This window comes from Leucoraja erinacea, chromosome 14 (genome assembly GCF_028641065.1).
Source record: "Leucoraja erinacea ecotype New England chromosome 14, Leri_hhj_1, whole genome shotgun sequence".
NCBI classification, from domain to species: Eukaryota; Metazoa; Chordata; class Chondrichthyes; order Rajiformes; family Rajidae; genus Leucoraja; species Leucoraja erinaceus.
Genome location: NC_073390.1, coordinates 3,221,923 through 3,243,252, shown reverse-complemented (window position 1 = coordinate 3,243,252; position 21,330 = coordinate 3,221,923). Strand labels below are relative to the sequence as shown.

The 21,330-nt window shown below is 44.0% G+C and overlaps 2 protein-coding genes and 1 long non-coding RNA gene across 4 annotated transcripts in view; 2 read left to right on the top strand and 1 right to left on the bottom strand.

The window, feature by feature from the left end:
- dcun1d1 (DCN1, defective in cullin neddylation 1, domain containing 1 (S. cerevisiae)) overlaps positions 1 to 3,557 on the bottom strand; it is a 68,533-nt gene extending 64,976 nt beyond the window's left edge. For both annotated transcript variants that reach the window (XR_008724521.1, XM_055645387.1), the window contains exon 1: positions 3,384 to 3,557. Coding sequence is in view for 1 of the 2 variants with exons in the window: in XM_055645387.1 (XP_055501362.1) it covers positions 3,384 to 3,386 (3 nt within the window). In the remaining variant the exon portion in view is untranslated. The remainder of the gene's footprint in view (positions 1 to 3,383) is intronic.
- A 2-nt stretch (positions 3,558 to 3,559) lies between these two features.
- On the top strand, positions 3,560 to 4,788 carry LOC129703198 (uncharacterized). The gene is made up of 2 exons (XR_008724522.1): positions 3,560 to 3,898; positions 4,022 to 4,788. It is a non-coding gene; the product is annotated as an uncharacterized LOC129703198 (long non-coding RNA).
- A 4,578-nt stretch (positions 4,789 to 9,366) lies between these two features.
- LOC129703196 (uncharacterized) overlaps positions 9,367 to 21,330 on the top strand; it is a 36,307-nt gene continuing 24,343 nt past the window's right edge. Inside the window, 2 exon segments of the mRNA XM_055645386.1 lie at positions 9,367 to 11,423; positions 12,377 to 12,535. Coding sequence (XP_055501361.1) covers positions 11,210 to 11,423; positions 12,377 to 12,535 — 373 coding nt within the window. The 5' untranslated portion in view covers positions 9,367 to 11,209.

Below are 21,330 nucleotides of genomic sequence, written 5' to 3'. Positions count from 1 at the left end.
GTTGTCAGTAGGTTAACGTAGGTTGTCGCTGGTGCCGACTTCAGTTTTTTTGTTGTTGTTAAAGTAATGATTCTATTTCAAATTTTATGTCGAATGGGGGTCCAGTCACCAGTTTTTCGGCTATCTGCTACTACTCTGACAGTCAACTAAAAATAGCCATAGTGGGACAGACCCTAAAGCTAGCTGAGCAGCATCTTGGGTTTCAGTACCCAGACACCTTTGCCCTCTCTAACCCCAAAGCTCAAACCAACTGAAGGACCCCAAACTGCAACCTGGCTGAGATCAGCTAACTCAGACCAGGATAAAAACTAGGCCCATCCTGGGAAAGAGACGAACACTAAAAACCAGAGTTAAAGATCAATACTTTCCACAAATATAACACGATCTGGATTTGAATCATTTACCAATCAGGGAATAACTGCTTCATAAACAAACCACAAGCATTTCCTTTATAGGAAAGATATTGTCAAGCTTGAAAGGGTTCAGAAAATATTTACGAGGATGTTGCCAGGACTAGAGGCTGTGAGTTATAGCGAGAGGTTGAGTAGGCTGGGTCTGCATTCCTTGGAGTGCAGGATGAGGGGTGATCTTATAGAGGTGTACAAAATCATGAGGGGAATAGATTGGGTAGATGCACAGAGTCCCTTGCCCAGAGTAGAGGAATCGAGGACCAGAGGACATAGGTTCAAGGTCAAGGGGAAAAGATTGACCAAGAATCCGAGGAGTAACTTTTTCCACACAAAGGGCGGTGGGTGTATGGAACAAGCTGCCAGATGAGGTAGTTGAGGTTGAGACTACCCCATCGTTTCAGAAACAGTTAGACAGATACGATAGGGGTTTGGAGGGATATGGACCAAGCGCAGGCAAGTGGGACTAGTGTAGCTGGGACATTGTTGGCCATGTGGGCAAGTTGGGCCGAAGGGCGTTTCCACACTGTATCACTCTATGAATCCCTACGGCATTTGACATATGTTAAAGTTCCAAGATCAGAGGTCAAAATTTGAGGAACAAATTAGAAATGTTCCAATTTGTTACTAAATATTAGATCATTTCTAAAAGCCAAAAGCAGGAAACTTAATAGATCAACATCAAACTGGTAGTTTCGAGGCAACAAAAAATCCCTATAACAAACAACCCAGAGCAACAATACAATCAGGAAATGTGTTGAAAATCATTTGTGTGTTTTTCAACAAGAAAATCTAAATGGCTTGATATCATATATGTAGGCAAATCTCACTTTTGGGAAGTTTTAACACCGCAATATTACTTTTTAAACTTTTAATGGTCATCATTACCTTACGTAGTAGCAGGCTGCTGCTGCACTCTTTATAGTAGAGGCATTCTGAATATAACTAAGGACTTCCATAATTTTCACCCCATGCAGGAGTTAGGAATATCCACCTAAATCAAATTAGCAGGCAAGTGAGAGGCAGTTGGTGGTTACAGTACTCCCACCCACTGTCTCTCTCATTTTGTATGATGGAACATTACAGGCTTGAGACCTCTTGTTTGAGAAGTGAGATCACTGGTTTTATGGGCAAAAGTTTGGCATGAACAAGGGCCCAAGGCCTCTTTCTATGCTATACAGCTATAATTCTATGACTTTAAGGTCTTGACAAACTGCTGCAGTGCATCTGCAGACAGGATACAATACCGGCGAGTGCATACGTGAAGATCAAACATATTAATCGCCAAAGTACGTGTCAGTCAAGTTGTCTTTTTTATTCTTAAGAACGTCCCAAAGGGTGTTTCACAGAAGCTCAGTAGCAATAGCTATTATCATATTCCATGTGTAGGAAGAAACAGCAGGTGTGGTTTAAACTGAAGATAGACACAAAAAGCTGGAGTAACTTGGCAGGTCAGACAGCATCCCTGGAGAGAAGGAATAGGTGACGTATCGGGTCGAGACCCTACTTGAGTCTGAAGAAAGGTCTCGACCCAATACGTCACCTATTCCTTTTCTCCAGAGATGCTGACTGACCCGCTGAGTTATCATATTCCATGTTGTAGAATATGGTAATTCTACATATGGAATAAGTCATATTCCATATTACAACATCTTTAACACAGTGACTCAGTAACTAGGTACAAACTCTGAAGTGAGAGCACCTAAATTCAAGTCTAAATTCATCAGTCCGAAGAAGCATCTCGACCCAAAACGCCACCTATTCCTTCTCTCCATAGATGCTGCCTCACCCGCTGAGTTTCTCCAGCATTTTTGTCTACCTTAAATTCAAGGTACAGTATTTGAATATGCCAACAAGATGAACATACTGTCAAACCTCATTAACATAACAATACACTGACACTCAGGAAAGTCATATGCTAAAGAACAAGCAGAAAGGTTCTCGACAAACTCCAAGAAAAGTTCAAATCTTGCTCAATCTCTTACTATTTTTCAGGATGGGGGTTGCTGAAGTCAAGTGATTTTAAAACTTTACATTTGATCCTCACGACTCCACAGAATTTGAAAACTTTAAATACAAAACTGATTGATTCATGTAGTTTTTCTTTTTAGGCCAAACAAATTGGCACATATATAAAGACAAAAGCTCAAGTAAAATTAGCTACTCTTCTCTCAATGTTTCAACAAAAAAGGGTTGTCATTGTGAACATTCATTCACCATAATCAGGCTTGCCATTATATTAACAAGGTTCACATAACCCTGTCTGATAAATCACAAAAAATAAATGATGGAACAATAAGCTGTTATAACTACAATATGAAAGCGATGAATACAGTCCCTCCAACTCAAAGTAAAATCAAAAATGAGCGATTCCACACTTTTGCTGAAGCTAAAACATCAACAAGAACTATATTTCCGAGCGATGGTTGCAAACGTTGACATGAAGGACAAGATTATATGAATATATATTACAAAACTAGCAGGTTATGATCAGAGTAGAGCCCAAGAAACCCTCTGCAGTGACGCAGTTGAGACGAGGAAGGCGAAAATAAAGGAACAGATCGATCAAAAAGGGTGACAAACATGGTACTTTAGCCGGGGAGGGGAACAGTTTATAGAACCAGTGCTTCAATAGGAAGAGTAGCCGGTGAAGCCCACGCTGGGCCAGGGCCACCATTCAGTTTAAAAATAAATGATGGAGACGCAGACAGAGAGTGTAGGCCTCGGATTAAGCCGCGGCCTCGAGTGCGGGCCGGCGCCGGCCGCTGTGTCATGCACCCGAGGCAGGGGCTCCCCGGGCCTGTCACACTGCGAGGGGGCGCGGAGCCACCACAGCCCGGGGCCCGGCGGCCGCTCCAACTGGGGGGGGGGGAGGCGGCAACTGGAGGCCGAGGCTCCGGGCCCGGGGTGGGTAAGTGAGTGAGTCCTGCCCTCCCTCCCCTTCCCTCCCACCCGACCCGTCCAACAAACACTCACCATCTTCAAGCGCTCCGGCCTCTTATAAAAAATTATATATATTAAAAATAAAAGAAGAAAAACGGACAATTAGCAGTCACGGTGGGTGAGACTCATGCGCAGTGCAGCGCACTCCCCCCCGCTCGCTCGCCCGCTCGGCACACACACACACACAGAGTGAAAGTTGTGAGGCCGCTGCTTCCTTCCTTCCTTCCTTCCTTCCTTCCTTCTCTCTCTCTCTCTCTTCCTTCCTTCCTTCACTCACTCGCTGCTCCCTCGCCGCCTGCCCGCCCGCCTGCCTGCAGCCCAGCCCGGGCGGTACGGCCACAGGGCGGGGGCTGAGCCTAACTTCACCTCCACACCAAACTCCTCCTCAACTCCACTCTGCACCAGCACCGTTACACCAACATGCACCAGGCAGGCAAGCAAGCAGCTGGATGGATGGATGGATGGATGCTTTAACACCAAGCGTTTATTATTACACTTTACCGTGCACTATCTTCACCTATTCTGTGCTGCTGCTACTGCTACTGCAAGTAAGAATTGCATTGTTTGATCTGGGAAATATGACAATAAAACTCTCTTGACTCTACATGCTTCTGAGTGGAAGAGTGCATTTGGCTGTTTTACTTTTTTTCTCGCCCACCCCCCTCCCGCAGGTTGCATTTGTAGGAGGGTTGGGTGGGAGTTTATTTTTACGTGCACCACAGCTTCGGACATACACAAAAAACGCAAAAGGAAGATAACAATCTCCAGCGTTCTCCATGCGTCAGAGAATCGTGGGAGGGACTCTCTACGTCGACGATTGGCACAAGCACGGGAAATTTAAAATATTCGAATAAATCTCCAATTTTAGAAAATGTTACCTTGTTTGATGAGTTTCACTTGATGGTTCCTCGTCACCGTGTTACGTCTGTAATACGTCTGCTTTCAGGTTATGGAACTACCACTAAATCTTCAATCTCCTTTATGTCACTCGCTCGAATTTTTGAATGAGAAGATGGATAAGATGCTACCTGACCCGCTGAGTTACTCGAACACTTTGTATGTTCGGTATATACCAGCATCTGCAGTTTCTTTCTGCGCTACTCAGTTAAAATGTTAAAAGTGTGGCGATTGGTAAAATCGTGATACTTTGGCTGTTTTTCTTGCTCTTTTCTTAATTAAGCTGTATAATGTATCTGTAGATCATGACCTCTCTTCATTTTTATCATAAAACGTTATAGTTATTGTGAATCTCCAAAATTATATGTAAGAGCTACATAATTTGTGCACGTACGTTATCATTATATATTATGATGATGAGGTTTGGAAAATGTTCTTTCCCAGTCTTTGTCTGGGGATAAGATGCAATCATATATCTCGTGAAAGTAGTTTCTTTCATGTAACTGTTACAATGCAATTTAAGAATTGTACAACAATCAAATTTGTCTTGTTGTGGTTATTCATGGAGTAGGGTTTGCTATCAACAGAATAATTAATGAAGATGACAACAGTTACATGTTGCAAAACGCGGTTTAGATAGAACAGGTTTAGAACATACACCTGTTGTTAAGAATCAACTACTTCCAGGGCGGTATCTTCGCCCATTAGCACTGACTTGGCGAACGAACGCTTTCAAAACAACAGCTGCATTTCTCAAAGAAGCAACCCAAGACTCCACTGAAGACAGACCCGAAACGTCGCCTATCCATTCCCTACACGGATGCTGCCTTAAACCGCTGAGTTACTCCACTGGACTCGGAAATAGCATTTATGTGCGAGTCAGCTGATAGAATTTCAATGATGTCTCCGAAGTTTTGTCGAAATTTTGCGAAATATTATTAAAATTCCTAATGTCTTCCATGACCTCTACAAATGCCTTTCATGACTTCAGTTAATCTCAGGGAGTTGTGTCGTCATCTATTTAAATTAAATTTGCTCCTGTCTTACACCAATTAATGTTCACATTGTTTCGTTTACAAAGAGAGAAAAGTCGTTTGGTTTTTAAAATCAAATTCATGAAACTCTCGGGAGTAATGAAACTGATTATAATCTCCCAAGGGAATTAATTCTAATATGATTTTTATGTCGTTTCCTTGGCACTATGTCAAATGTATCCCTAGATGATTTTACAAGACGCAAAGTTGTTGAAAATATATATGTGTAGGAAGGAACTACAGATGCTGGTTTACACCGAAATTGACACAAAAGGCTAGAGTAACTCAGCGGGACAGGCAGGATCTCTGGAGAGAAGGAATGGGTGACGTTTCTGGCCCACCGAAAAGGGATCTCGACCCGCAACCTGATTTGAGGAAGATCATTCTTGCTATTGAAGGAGTGCAGCGTAGGTTTACAGGGTTAATTCCCGGGATGGCGGGACTGTCATGTGCTGAGAGAATGGAGCGGCTGGGCTTGTACACTCTGGAGTTTAGAAGGATGAGAGGGTATCTTATTGTAACATCCAAGATTGTTAAGGGTTTGGACACGCTAGAGGCAGGAAACATGTTCCCGATGTTGGGGGAGTCCAGAACCAGGAGCCACAGTTTAAGAATAAGGGCGGAGATGAGGAAACACTTTTTTTCACAGAAAGTTGTGAGTATGGAATTCTCTGCCTCAGTGGAGGCCGGTTCTCTGGATACTTTCAAGAGAGAGCTAGATAGGGCTCTTAAGGATAGCGGAGTCAGGGGATATGGGGAGAAGGCAGGAACGGGGTACTGGTTGGCGATGATCAACCATGATCACATTGAATGGTGGTGCTGGCTCGGAGGGCCGAATGGCCCAATCCTGCACCTATTGTCTATTGAAACGTCACCCATTTCTTCCCTCCAAAGATGTTGTAAATGGCCATTTGCAGTTCCTTGTTTCTATCCTTATTGCTGGTTTACTGGATTCCGTCCGTATTTTTAAAACAAAACACCAAAAGTTCTGTAATGTATCGGAATTCACCGGACAAGATCAGGTTTGACATTTCAGGCAATTGTAGCAAAACCATAAATGATCACAATATTTGTGGTGAATTTCCGCGGTGAAAATCCGACCCGCAAATGTTCGCCACAGGAGTATTCATCGTGGTATGTGTAATGATTATGAATAAACTGGAAGATCCTACGGATGACTTGCACACGCCGCTAACAACAACCGGGTGGCTAAGCACTTCCCTTGGAACATTTGGGGAAACCTGGGTCTGAAAATATAGGCAAATCATAAAAAGTAATCTCACAGTTGCCATGGCATCGTGTGCCGGGAGACAATTGAGCTTTAGAATGTTAACTGGCGAAAACTTTGGAACTAGTCGTTCGGTGCGAGTTGATTAAAAAGTGTTTGGACATTTCAAACTTCAAATCAAATGTCTCTCAAACCTGCTGATTGTATCTGATTCCGCTTTTCGTAGCAAGTTCCACTTTTCGACACAAAATGCTGAGTAACTCAGGCAGGAAGCATCTCTGGAGAACATGGATAGGTGACGTTTCGGTTCCAGCTGGGAAAGAGGAGGCAGGATCAAGCGTGGCAGGTGTCGGAAGGAACTGCAGATGCTGCTTTAAATCGAAGATACACAAAATGCTGGAGTAACTCAGCGAGTTACTCCAGCAATTTGATCTCTGGATGGAAGGAATGGGTTTTCCAAACTCACCCATTCCTAAAACCCATTCTTTCTCTCCAGAGATGCTGCCTGTTCCTCTGAGTTACTCCAGCATTCTGTGTCTATCTCCGGTAATAGATGGACACGGGCGAGGGGGCAGATGGTTTGAACAAAGACCCTAGATTAAAGCATAGTCTGTAAAATAGGATTGTGAAGCATGGGGAAGGAATGTTTGGAGAGAGGGGGGGGGGGGGGCTGAAAGAGGTGCGAGTCTAGATGGGCCACAGTGGGGTGGGGGTGTGATGGGGTGCGGGCGAGGGAAGGGTAAGAAATGGGAGGAGAGAGAGGTTGTTAGAGGTTACCTTGTGGCTAGCATCCGTCCATCCATGAGATATGATGGTGTGGCTTTAGAAACATAGAAAACAGGTGCAGGAGTAGACCATTTGGCCCTCCGAGCCAGCAGCGCCATTCACTATGATCTTGGCTGATCACCCAAAACCAGTACCCCGTCCTGCCTTCTCCCCATCTCCCCTGATTCCGTTAGCCCTGAGAGCGAAATCAAGTCTACGCCATTCAATCACGGCTGGTCTATCTCTCCCTCATACCCCCTTCCTCTGGAAGGCGCTATAGGTGCATCAAATCCAGGACAAACAGACTCAGGAATAGTTGCTTTCCGAGAATTATAACTACTATAAATTCAAATTCGCACATGCACTGACTACACCGCCCAACACGGACTTCCATCTGTATATATGTATATATGTATGTAGCGCCGCAGAATTTGTGCACCTATTCCCCCCCCCCATATCCCTTCTGTTTTTTGTTTTTTCTGTTTCTTGCTTTTTGTGCTAAATTGTATGTTTGCACTGAGTACGAGCAGCTTTCAGTTTCACTGTACATGTATAGTGACAATAAATGGCATATCTCTCTTATATCTTCCCCCCATAACCTGTGACACCCGCACTAATCTCTGGGTTAGGCAGCAACTCCACTATTGTGCCGCAGTGCCGTTCCAAAATTCCCTGTCTGCGTGTGTTTTAATATCCCAGCCCAGCTTTAAACCTGGGAATGGGAAGGGTGATTTTACAGAAAATAGAACAATACAGGAGGGGACCAGTAAATGGTGAATTTGGGGAGCGCACCAGTAAACGGGGAATTAGAGGAGCGCACCAGTAAATGGGGAATTAGAGGAGCGCACCAGTAAATGGGGAATTAGAGGAGCGCACCAGTAAATGGGGAATTAGGGGAGCGCACCAGTAAATGGGGAATTAGAGGAGCGCACCAGTAAATGAGGAATTAGAGGAGCGCACCAGTAAATGGGGAATTAGAGGAGCGCACCAGTAAATGGGGAATTAGAGGAGCGCACCAGTAAATGGGGAATTAGTGGAGCGCACCAGTAAATGAGGAATTGGGGAATTAGGGGAGCAGCAGTAAGCAGCAACAGTCAGTATTGGCTGGAAGTAGGTTTGTGTCAGACGAGGCTGTTGGCATCCGTCGTCGTTGTTCCCGGGGATCGCCACGGGGAGGCTTCTGTCATGATCCCCTAGATGTAGGCAAATCAGAGGGTAAGAAGATGTTTGAAACAAGCGCCAAGGACCCTGTTCAAGTGTTTTCCGTGAACGTCGGAGAGAAGCAGCAACCAGAAGCAGCGAGAGCTAGTATTGGCTGGAAGTAGGTGTCAGAGGGAAAGAAGAGCCCCAAAGACCCAGGTTTGAGTGGTTTACTAATTAGCCCTGAAATAGCGGATTAGGTAACAGATAACGAAGTGCTGCTGCAGAGGAACGGTCTTGTTGAGGTGGTGCCTTGTTGGGGGTAAAGTGTGAGTCTTTGGCTAAAGAATCCTCGGCGAGGAGACTGAGGCAAAGAGATTACACTTTATCAACATCTGTGATTTTTGTCCACTGAAGAAATGGCAGGCAAGTTGGTGCAGTGTGCTTCTTGCAGGATGTGAGAAGTCAGGGAAACAGCTGGAGTTTCTGGAAACTACACCTGCAGAAATTGTGTCCAGGTGCAATAGACATAGGCTTTGACGGTGTCTTCCTTGGAGAGGGTAATGTTTCATCTGTGGTTGCATTTCTTACTGTGACTGACTAAGCCTACCCTTGAGAGGCATCAACTCCCACCCCGCATCGCCCACAGGTGGAATTGTCTCTGGCTGGCGAATTGGGGAGTGCGTTGCACTGGCCATTTCATGATATCCACGCCTGACTTCATGCCCCACCTGAGATCGTTTGGGTTGTAAATTACCCTAGCGGGATATGGAATCAATAACTCCGTGTAAAAACATTTCCCTTCAAATCCCCTTAAATGCATTTTCTTACCTTAAACTCGTACCCTCTGCCGCCGTATCTGCGCTCCTATTAATTGAATATATAATTGTTCTCTTACATGCTTACGTCTCTGCTTATTGCTTCAAACTATATCATTGTGCAATCAATTCCTTCTTTCAAAATATTAAAATAGATACCAAACGCCACAAATTCATTGCAATGTACATATGTACACTGTGAAACCGCAAAGATGAATGATAGAAAACTATAGCCGAATAGAAAACTATCCCGCAGTTTCTTAATTCTGTATTCAATTGAAACCAAATTCATGGTAATTCCTAAAACATGCCACCTACACCAGATTTCAAAGTTGCTGGCGAACAATTCTATTATATAGAAAAGAGCCACGAAATCAAGGAATCAGCCTTAATCTCGTATTTCGCAAGAAATGATCTCATTGTTTTAATCAGTAATCTGTCATATGAAATGTCCAGGAAAGAACTGCAGATGCTGGATTAAATCGAAGAACGGCACAAGATACTGGTCCACCTTATATCCTCTGATTATGTCTTCAGTCTTAACAGCACATCGTCAAATAATGGACGAGCTTCTGTTATTTGTTTTGACGTCGTCACATTCTTACTTTAATAATTGCAAAATATATTTTAATTTAGTTATTTTGTAACAAGAAACGACGGTTCTGATTGGGGATGAACAGCCATGATAACATTGAATGGCGTTGCTGGCTCGAAGGGCCAAATGCCCAACTCCTGCAACTATCGTCCATTGTGACTTGACCAGTAGCAGTGTCGCTATTCGTCTTATTGTTGATAATGCATGCTACAAGAATTATTTTTGTGTCTCTTTTAAAATATGGGGAAGGGAAATATCGGTGCTTCATACCGATTATTACTTCAATACAATTCCCAGAATATGATAGTCATTGATTGTGTTATGTTATGCACGGATATTACACTGGTGTCAACTTGTATAATACGTTGTGCAGCAAAACTGGACCATGAGTTTAAGATAAAAGATTTGCGTGTAAATTCATATGACTGGTAGACACAAAATGGACCCTTCTTCAGACTCTCTCCGGAGATACTGCCTGTCCCGCTGGGGTACTCCAGCTTTTTGTGTCAATCTTCGACAGATTGGGTTTGCTGGTTTACGAAACACGTCGCGATCCTGAATCCACAATAAGATCCCGAATCTAGATAAGGTTGACATTTTAGAAGCACTGCAACAATACAAAATGCTGGAGTATTTCAGCGGCTCAGGGCAGCATCTCTGGAGAACAACGGATAGAGCTATCCACGTTTTCCAGAGATGAAGCCTGACCCACTGAGTTACTCCAGCACTCATAGTGTGGCTTCCCTGTTTCACGCTTGCAATACGACCTGGCGTCTTTTTATAACCCAGTCGTAAGTTTCAGAAGTCGTTTTAAGTTGCGATCGGAATCAGAGGTAACATTTAATAAAAACTTCCTGCTCTTAGTCTAAATTTCAAATTGAACCAAATGTTTCTCCCTCACGCGTTGGGGGTGTTTGACTTGAGTATTATCCGTTACAATGTCATTCTTCAACCCAATTTACAGCCTTTATTTGTGTACGACGATTCCCTGTGGGTAAGTTGAAACTTTGCTTTTGTTTATTAATCTGCAGAGTACCAAGTCGCAGATAGACAACATTAGATGGAGTAACTCAGCGGGCCGGGCCAGGCAGCAGCTCTGGAGAGAAGGAATAGGTGAATGTTTTGGGTCGAGACCCTTCTTGTTCTTCTCTCCAGAGATGCTGTCTGTCCCGCTGAGTTACTCCGGCTTTTTCTCTCTCCTCGTGGTTTTAAACCAGCATCTGCAGTTCCTTCCCACGCGTTTCAAGTCGCTGCGGGTGAGAATTGTACCTCGTGTGTAAGCAAGCCGAGGCGGAGCTACACTTCAGGAGAGCCCGGTGTGTGGGGAATTGACCCCGTCGAGGGACGGTCGCTTCTTGCTCAGGCTTCAGGAAGCCGGTACAATGGAGAGGTACGAGGCTGCCATGGTCCTTGGAGCACTCGGGAATGCCATGGGCTATTATAACGTTACGGGTCACGGGTGCAACAAAGCTGGATTCAAGCTGACCGAGTCTGATTTATCAGCAGAGATAGACATAATGGTTTTTAAACCATTTCAGTGGAGGGCTCCATTCGATACGCTCATGCACATGGCGACCGCCGAAGCTTTGGTTTGTGGTGAGTTTTCTATTCTCGAGTCTTATTCTTTATTGTTTATGTTTATGACTAGAGTTTGTCCCATGGTATTGTTATCCATCTTACACACTGCCTGCCCAACAACACGCTTCATTCACACGAATACATGATACACATAATCCTCGCGTGATGTGAACTATGCTGGCACTAAAGTAGAAATAAACGCGTCAGGTATCACTGCTCCAGTGCTGCCCGCCTCTTGCTTCGGGTGACTCTCTAACAACCTGCAGTTTTTAACATGCGACTTTATCCATCGCAATTTTCCGTTTAGTTTCACAAGCTCTCAACACATTCATGAAAGCGCCATTGCAAAACGAATCTTATCCCTTCCGTCCAGATTTGGATGAGAAATCTAATCTTCGGATTGCTTCATAATACCGACCTTAGTTTCAATGTTCATGGGAACATTGAACGTACTGACTGGGGTACTTTAGAAAGTAGACCCGACGTCCTGTCAAAGCACCCCCCCCCCCCCCCTCCCCCCGTTACTTTTCCGAAGATGCCACCATTTAGAAACTAAACTTGTAAAGGTCGACTTGTGTACCATGTGATTAAAGTTTTGAATGAATATTGCAGTTCCGTTAGCACCAGGACGATAAATGAACCTTTGGAGGTAGACATAAAATGCTGAAGTAACTCAGCGGGCCAGGCAGTACCTCTGGAGAGAAAGAATATTTGTGATATTTCCTGTCCCGCTGAGTTAATCCCGCATTCTGTGACCATTCGGTGTAAACCAGCATTTGCTGTGACTTCCTAAACCCTTGGAGTGTGGATTCATGGTTAGAACTCTAATGCAATGGATGGGACATTCAATTCGTTTTTGTTATATCCTTCTCAACGTTGAACAATTTCCACATTGAATGTGTTTGATTGAATATATTATACTTCGTCTCAAGATCATATGTTAATAGGAATGGGAATTTGTTGTCTTTCAGGATGCGATTCCATGCAAGAATTTTGCACTCAAGCTGCAAAGAGATATCTTCTGGCGTTGCACACCTATCAGAAGTGTTCTTTACAACCAGTATCAGATGGAGCCCAAGTCCGAAAAAAAGCCTATTCCTCAAAAAGATACACATCGGTAAATAGAAAAGGTGAAGACCATGTCATATAATTTTAATGTCATTCAGTCTGTAAATTGCGCTGCTAGACTCCTGAGGAAAGATGTAGGTAATTTAGTGTTGCTACAGCATTAGTGCAATTAAATCCCGTGCAATTAATTAGTGCAGGACTGTCATATGATGAGAGAATGGAGTGGCTGGGCTTGTATACTCTGAAGTTTAGAAGGATGAGAGGGTATCTTATTGAAACATATAAGATTATTAGGGGTTTGGGCATGCTAGAGGCAGGAAACATGTTCCCGATATTGAGGGAGTCCAGAACCAGGGGCCACAGTTTAAGAATAAGGGGTAAGCCATCTAGAACGGAGATGAACAAGAGAGCTGTGAGTCTGTAGAATTCTCTGCATTAGAGGGTAGTGGAGGGAGGTTCTCTGGATACTTTCAAGAGAGAGCTAGATAGGGCTCTTAAAGATAGCGGAGTCGTGGGGATATGGGGGGAAGACAGGAACGGGGTACTGATTGTGGATGAACAGCCATGATCACAATGAATGGCGGTGCTGGCTCGAAGGGCTGAATGGCCTACTCTTGCACCTATTGTCTAAAGAATAATTTATGACCAAGAATCAGTAAAGGACTGTAATATTCATACACGCAGACATACATTGCACAGTTTCGTCATTAATCCAACTATAAGATAGTGATTTTGAAGCTATGTTATTGTGTTTTCCATAATGTTTAAGATTTGTTTTTTTAATTCTCTGCAGTTTTCAGGATAGACAAGAATAGTCAGGACACTTCTTATAGTTGGTGTATGACACATTCGCAATGAAGAGTGAGTGAATGACTGCAAGAGTATTAATACAAAATCAATTGGTCATCACTGAAGCACAATTATCCATCTGATACATAAAGCTTTATTGCAATACAAAGTTGACCCTGCTCAAAATGAAAGGCCAACTGTGTACTTTACAGTGGCAGGATCATATCCTCTGTAGTTAGACACAAATTGCTGGAGTAACTCAGCGGGACACCATCATCTCTGAATAGAAGGAATGGGTGATGTTTCGAGTGTAGATGCTTCTTCTGACTCTTGGGTCTCGACCTGAAACGTCAACCATTCCTTCTCTCCAGAGATGCTGCCTGTCCCGCTGAGATACTCCAGCATTTTGTGTCTATCTTTTGTGTGAACCAGCATCTGTAACTCATTCCTACTGTTGCTCAAGGGTACTGTGAACCATATGAGGAGAGGCAAAGGATGGACTGTACTCAACATTATGAACAAGGACTGAGAACGTCCTTGTCTGAAGATACCAGTCTGAAGAAAGATCCTGACCCAAAACTTCACCAGAGATGTTGCCTGACCCACAGAATTAATCCAACACTTTTCTGAGAAATACCATGGCCACAGAAAATATCATGAATTATAGAAAATATCTCTTGCCTTTGATCAAAAGGTTAGTTAAGTTTAGTTTGTTGTCACTTTTACCGAGGTACAGTGAAAAGCTTTTGTTGTGTGCTAACCAGTCAGTGGAAAGACAATACATGATTACAATCGAGCCATTGTATCACAGTGTACGGATATGTGATGAGGGAAAAACATTTAGTGCAAGGTAAAGCCAGTAAAGTCCAATCAAAGATAGTCTGATGGTCTCCAAATGAGGTGGCTAGTAGTTCAGGACTGCTCTCTAGTTGTGGTAGGATACTTCAATCGCCTGATAACAGCTGGGTAGGAACTGCCCCTGAATCTGGATGGGGTTTTTTTCACACTTCTATACCTTTTGCCTGATGGGAGAGGGGAGAAGAGGGAGTGGCCAAGGTGCGACTCATCCTTGATTATGCTGCTGGCCTTGCCGAGGCAGCGTGAGATATAAATGGAGTCAATGGAAGGGAGGTTGGTTTGTGTGATGGTCTTGGCTCAGTCCACAATTCACTGCAATTTCTTGCGGTCTTGGATGGAGCTGTTCCCAAACCAAGTTGTTGGTAATATGTACTGCTGGGAATTTCAATTTTTCAACCATCTCTACTTCAGCGCCATCAATGCGAAATGGGGGTATGTGTACTGCTTCATTCTGCTTGAATTTGGTATTGACAGTGGGGCAAAAAATCTGTTCCGAGATTAATAGAAAAGGGGAACAATGAGTTGGAAGGTGGCAATGTGCCTAAGCACCTAATGTGGAAAAGTAGATTAAGAATTTAATGCTGATTGATGAGATAAAAGTGGCTTGGGATGCTTTTTGAAGAGTATTTGATGATGTCAATTTCAGATAGGTTGGTATATTGCAGATGGAGCAACCCATTTATCATGCTGGTAGCAATGAACTTAGAAAAAAAAACTGACCCAGAGCTGATGGCAGACAACTGGAGAAGCAGAAGATGTTTTTTATCGAAGTGTTGAATCAAAAGAGGGAAGTAGGAATAATTGGGTGAAAGTATAGTGATATAATGAGTTCAAGTCAAGTCAAGTTTATTTGTCACATACACATACGAGATGTGCAGTGAAATGAAAGTGGCAATGCTCGCGGAACAACAAAACATCCAAACAAATTATAAACACAATCATAACACACATATTATTTTACATAATAAATAATAGAAGGAAAAACGTTCTGTACAGTTAGTCCCTGGTGAGAAAGGCGTTTACAGTCCGAATTGCCTCTGGGAAGAAACTCCTTCTCAACCTCTCCGTTCTCACCGCATGGCAACGGAGGCGTTTGCCTGACTGTAGCGGCTGGAACAGTCCGTTGCAGGGGTGGAAGAGGTCTCTCATGATTTTGTTTGCTCTGGAGTTGCACCTCCTGTTGTATAGTTCCTGCAGGGGGGTGAGTGAAGTTCCCATAGTGCGTTCGGCCGAACGCACTACTCTCTGCAGAGCCTTCTTGTCCTTGGGAGAGCAATTCCCAAACCAGATGGTACTATTTCCGGACAAGATGCTTTCCACCACCGCTGCGTAGAAGCACTGGAGGATCCTCGGAGACACTCTGATTTCCTCAATTGCCTGAGGTGGTAAAGGCGCTGCCTTGCCTTACTCACCAGTGCTATTTTTGTGATGACCATGTCATATCCTCAGAGATGTGGACTCCCAGATATTTAAAACAGTTCACCCTATCCACAGGATCCCCATTTATACTCAATGGAGTGTACGTCCTCGGATGATGTGCCCTCCTAAAGTCCATGATCAGCTCCTTCGTTTTTTTGATGTTCAAGAGGAGGCTGTTCTCCTGGCACCAGAGTGCTAGATCAGCCACCTCCTCCCGGTAGGCCCTCTCATCATTGTCTGAGATCAGGCCCACCACCACAGTGTCATCAGCAAACTTAATTATTGAATTGGAGCTGAACCTAGCCACACAGTCATGTGTGTACAGGGAGTACAATAGGGGGCTGAGGACGCAACCCTGGGGCGATCCTGTGCTCAGGGTGAGGGACTTCGATGTATTCCCTCCCACCTTGACTACCTGGGGCCTGGCGGTGAGAAAGTCCAGGACCCAGGCACACAGGGAGGTGTTGAGCCCCAATTCCAGTAGCTTCCCGGCCAGTCTGGTGGGGACTATCGTGTTGAAGGCTGAACTGTAGTCTATGAACAGCATCCTCACGTAGCCCCCCTTCTGGCTGTCCAGATGGGAGAGAGCGGCGTGCAAGACCTGGGAGACCGCATCGTCCGTGGACCTGTTCGGACGGTATGCGAACTGCAACGGGTCCATGTTCCGAGGGAGGAAGGCGCAGATGTGATTCTTCACCAGCCTCTCAAAGCATTTCATGACTACCGAGGTAAGGGCCACCGGACGGTAGTCATTCAGGCAGGCTGGGGAGGCATTTTTTGGTACCGGTACAATGATGGATTTTTTGAAGCAGGCAGGGACCACGGACTTGTCCAGGGAGAGGTTGAATAATGTAGTGAGCACTGGAGCTAGCTGCGTAGCACAGGACTTGAGTACTCGCCCCGAGATGCCAGAAGACAGCCCACTACATTGTGTCAGCACCCAGGGAGGATTGATTCCCTTTGGCCCTTTCTCACTCTTTGGCCCTTTATTCCTCTAAACATTGCCTGTCCGCATATCTGTCCAAGTGTATGTCTGAAGAAGCGTGCCGACCTGAAGCATCACCCTTTTCCCTCTAGAGAAGCTGCCTGTCCTGCTGAGTCACTCCAGCATTTTGTGCCTATCTGTAAGTGTATTTTAAATGTTGTTATTGTACATGCCTCAACTATTTCCTCTGGCAGCTCACTCAATATACCTCCTTAGATCCCACTGCTCTACAACACTCCCCAGTACCCTACCGTTCACTATGAAGGTCCTACATTCTTTGATTTTCCAAATACAACATCTTACACTTACCTGAATTAAACTGTTTGCTATTCCTCAGCCTACCTGTCCAGCTGATCAAGACCCTGCTGTAATAAATGATAACTGTCTTCACTGTCCACAATACCATCTATTTTTGTGTAACTTCGTTCAAAATTACAAATCAGGCCAACTACAACTACAGGCCAAATCATTGATAGATGACTAACAATAATGGTCCCAGCACTGATTGCTGAGACACACCACTAATACAGTCCTGCAGTCTGAAAAACAACTTTTCACTATCATCTTCTGCTTCCTAAGGTGAACCCAATTCTGAATCCAGTTAGCTACCTCTCCCTGGATTTCACATGATCTAATTTTCCAGAGTGGCCTTCTGAGTGGAACCTTTATCAAAGGCCCTGCTGAAGTCCATATAGACTATGTCATCAACCTTCTTGGTTATTTAAAAAAAAACAGAGCCACATCAATGAGACTATTATCCTTATACAAAACTATGCTGACCATCCCTAAACAACCCCTCTATTTCCAAATGCATGTAAATCTTATCCCTCCGAATCTTTTCCAGCAACTTTCCTACCACAGTTGTTGGGCATTCTGGTCTATAGTTCCCAATCTTCTTATCGGGTCCACACACAAGATTAGAAGTTGTTCAGGCAGAGCTGAACACACTTCCCGGCATCTGTACACAATGGTGTCTGTCTTGCGCTTCTTGTACTTCTTGTGTGCGGTGGTAGAAAGATTGGTGGAAACAGGACCGCGACGTGAACACTCTTTCCTTGACCCCATAGTTCCCAATGACACCATGATATGATTACAAAAAATCTAACAGTGGAAATGTGGATCAGTGATCCAATAATTGCATACAAGTCCATGATTCTTAACTGCAATGGGTGTTGTTATGTACAGAAGATGCCACATATGTGCATTAAAAATACTCCACAATGGAAAGATGAGTAATGTGGGTGAAAATAAAAAGATTAAATGTTATTTAACATGGTTGGCTATATACCAAAGCCAAATGAGATATTTAGGAACCTACAAGTGCTAAGGACTGCATGAATGAATTCTCGGTGTTAAATTCTATAGTGCCATCAGTACTCTTTAGAGGAAACCATTGTTAATGCCAATGTAAAGCGATTGCAAATTAATTATCTTAATATCTATGAAATGCAAAGACTCTCATAAAGAATTACATGACTACATGTCAAGATAAAATGTCAAAATAGGCAGCTGGAAAAAGCTTGTCAATCATGTAGAGAATTTGCAGTGAATGCACCTTAGCAAACTTTCTCACAAATGGGCATGCTAGTTGTTCTCATACACTCGTGACATTGAAGGAGCATGTTGTTATTATTGGAGATTTCTGGGGTATGGAATGAGGGGGAGAACAACAACTAAGATTGAACATTTTTGGGAGAGTGGGTTTTGAGGAGTTATTGGATGTGGGTACTGGTAATCGTGGCGATCCAGTTCATGGGCACATCTGGCCACCGCATCCATAATATAGGTACAGTAAACCTTCATTTTAACGGGCCACATTATAACTGATTTTGGTTATAGCGGATGGATCTACCAATGGCTGCCGACGCAATCCCCGGCTAGCGCCACTTCCCCAGCCCCCAGCTCACACCTATGCCACCCCAGCTCACACCTATGCCACCCCAGCTCACACCTATGCCACCCCAGCTCACACCTATGCCACCCCAGCTCACACCTATGCCACCCCAGCTCACACCTATGCCACCCCAGCTCACACCCATGCCACCCCAGCTCACACCTATGCCACCCTAGCACACCTATCCCGGCTCACAACTATGGCACCCCCAGCTCACACCTATGCCATCCCAGCTCACACCTATGCCACCCCAGCTCACACCTATGCCACCCCGGCTCACACCTATGCCACCCCAGCTCACACCTATGCCACCCCAGCTCACACCTATGCCACCCCCCGCTCACACCTATGCCACCCCCGGCCCACACCTATGCCACCCCGGCCCACACCCATACAACCCCAGCTCACACCTATGCCCCCCCAGCTCACACCTATGCCACCCCCTATGCCACCCCGCACACCTATGACCCGGCCCCACACCTATGCCACCCCGGCCCAAAACCTATGCCACCCCAGCTCACACCTATGCCACCCAGCTCACACCTATGCCACCCCGGCGCACACCTATGCCATGTCACACCTATGCCACCCCGGCTCACAACTATGCCACCCCGTATCACAACTATGCCACCCCGGTTTAGCACCTATGGCACCCCAGGCTCACAACTATGCCACAATATAATAACCCCAAATGCCCGCGCCTTCCCCCCCACTGCCCGTGCCCCCCCCACAATGCCACACACCCCCCATGGCCTGCCCTGCTAGCTCTGCCTGCCATTGGCGCCAACAACCCTGGCAGAACTCCGCACACACACGTTGAAGCGGGCTGCAACTCCACTGATCCTCGCCTCTCTCCCAACCTCCAGCAGGCAGGGCCATCAACTGACCGGGATTCCAGCTCCAGTTCCTGACGAATAGTCTGAAGAAGGGTCTTGACCCGAAATATCATCTATCCATGTTCTCCAGAGATGCTGCCTGACCTGCTCAGTTACTCCAGCACTCTGTGTCATTTTGTGCATTAACCAGCAACTGCAGTTCTTTGTTTCTACTACTTGTACGATAACATTAACTTACTTATAGCGGACAGCCGGCAGCAACGGACATCATTCCCCGCAGCGGTCTGTTATAACAAGGGCTAACTGGTCATGATTTGGATAATAACCAAACTGGAGTGTTGGTGACGTGAACAGATGATACCAAAATAGGAAGTGTAATTAAATAGAACAAAATAAATCATAAGGGGAAATAGATAAGATCAGGGAATGGGCTAAATTCTGACTTCAAAATGTAAGTGCAAAATTGATGTATTTTGCCAAAAAAACTTGATTTCTGAATGGAAATTGACTTAATAATGTGAAGAAGGAATCTTGAGGCACTTGTCACAGGTCGAGCTGTGAAATAACGTGAATATATTTCTCAGTTTTAACTTGAGAGGAATACATTGTAATTGCCACGCATCAACATAAATTGTTAAGAGGACAATTGGAGATCAGATTTCATTATTAAAGTTTATTTCATGGTCTATTGGTAAATTCAAACCTATTGTTGACGAATAGTCTCTGCAACACTGGACTCCATTGGATAGAAAAGATGTAAAGGCTTTAGAGTGGTATAACATAGATTGATCCAGATGCTAACTCCTATGAAGAAATGCATATAAAAAAGTATTTTTTGTTAATAAAATGATTACAAGGCAATATAATGGCTTTAAAATTATGGAAACATATAATAATTGAATTAAAGTACTGAAGATAAAGGGCAAGTGTAGGTTCAAAAATAAATGAAAGAAAGCTTGGTACGCAAGGCACAGGAAACATTTTCACTCAAGATATATTATGGGTGAATAATGATGTAGGCTAAATGGTTTCTGTCCAACATGTAATTTCCATGTATGTATTTCATATGTAAGTTAGTTTAGGTTGAGGAGGGGGAGGGTAGTGTATTTAAATTTTAGAGCTCAATATAATAACTCCAAATTCTGATTTTACCTTTATTCTACAACCTGTAATGCAGGGCATGAGCATATATCTTGCTTTACTAATGTGAATTTAAAATACTCTGGTAGACACAAAATGCTGGTGTAACTCAGCGGGTGAGGCAGCATCTATGGAGGGAAGAAATGGGTGACGTTTCGGGTCGAGATCCTTCTTCAGGCTTTAAGCAATTTTTTTCGTAACATTTCCCTTAGCCCTCTCAGTCTAAAGAAGGGTCTCGACCCAAAATGACACCCACTCCTTTTCTCCAGAGATGCTGCCTGATCCGCTGTGTCTATCTTTGGTTTAAACCAGCATCTGCAGTTCCTACCAACACAAACTATTTACTTCCGTGGTTTCCTATGGACAAAACTCAGTCCCGAAATTGTGAACAAATGACATATCAAACATATTCAGAATTATCTGGGGCAATAGTATTAGTAACAGTGAATGCTTTGGTGGATTTTGAACGATTCACTGGAAATAATCTGATGCATTCTGTAATTTTGTGATGCTACTTGTCGCATTCCTTTTGATAGAAAGCAAAGCAAGAATTTCATTGTCCTATCTGGCACAGATGACAATAAACTCTCTTGACTCTTGTCTTGAATGCTGAAACTACAAATTGAAAAGTTTACTATTCCACACTTGGACATTATGCAATGGTCTTAGAACTTGAACAGCACATTTGGAAAGTAGTAGATATTCACTAACAGTAAGTTTGAATTTGGTATTTATCATGAAATAATCTTTATTCATTTAATATCTAAATAGGTGAAAATATTCAAATGATAGCTGAGTTCACAATTGTGATAGTAATTGTAAGCAAGAAAGCAGAAGAAACAAGTCAATTGCCATCCAAACATTTGAAAAATGTTCCCAATGTTGGGCGAGTCCTGAACCAGGATGCACAGTCTAAGAATTAAGGGGAGGCCATTT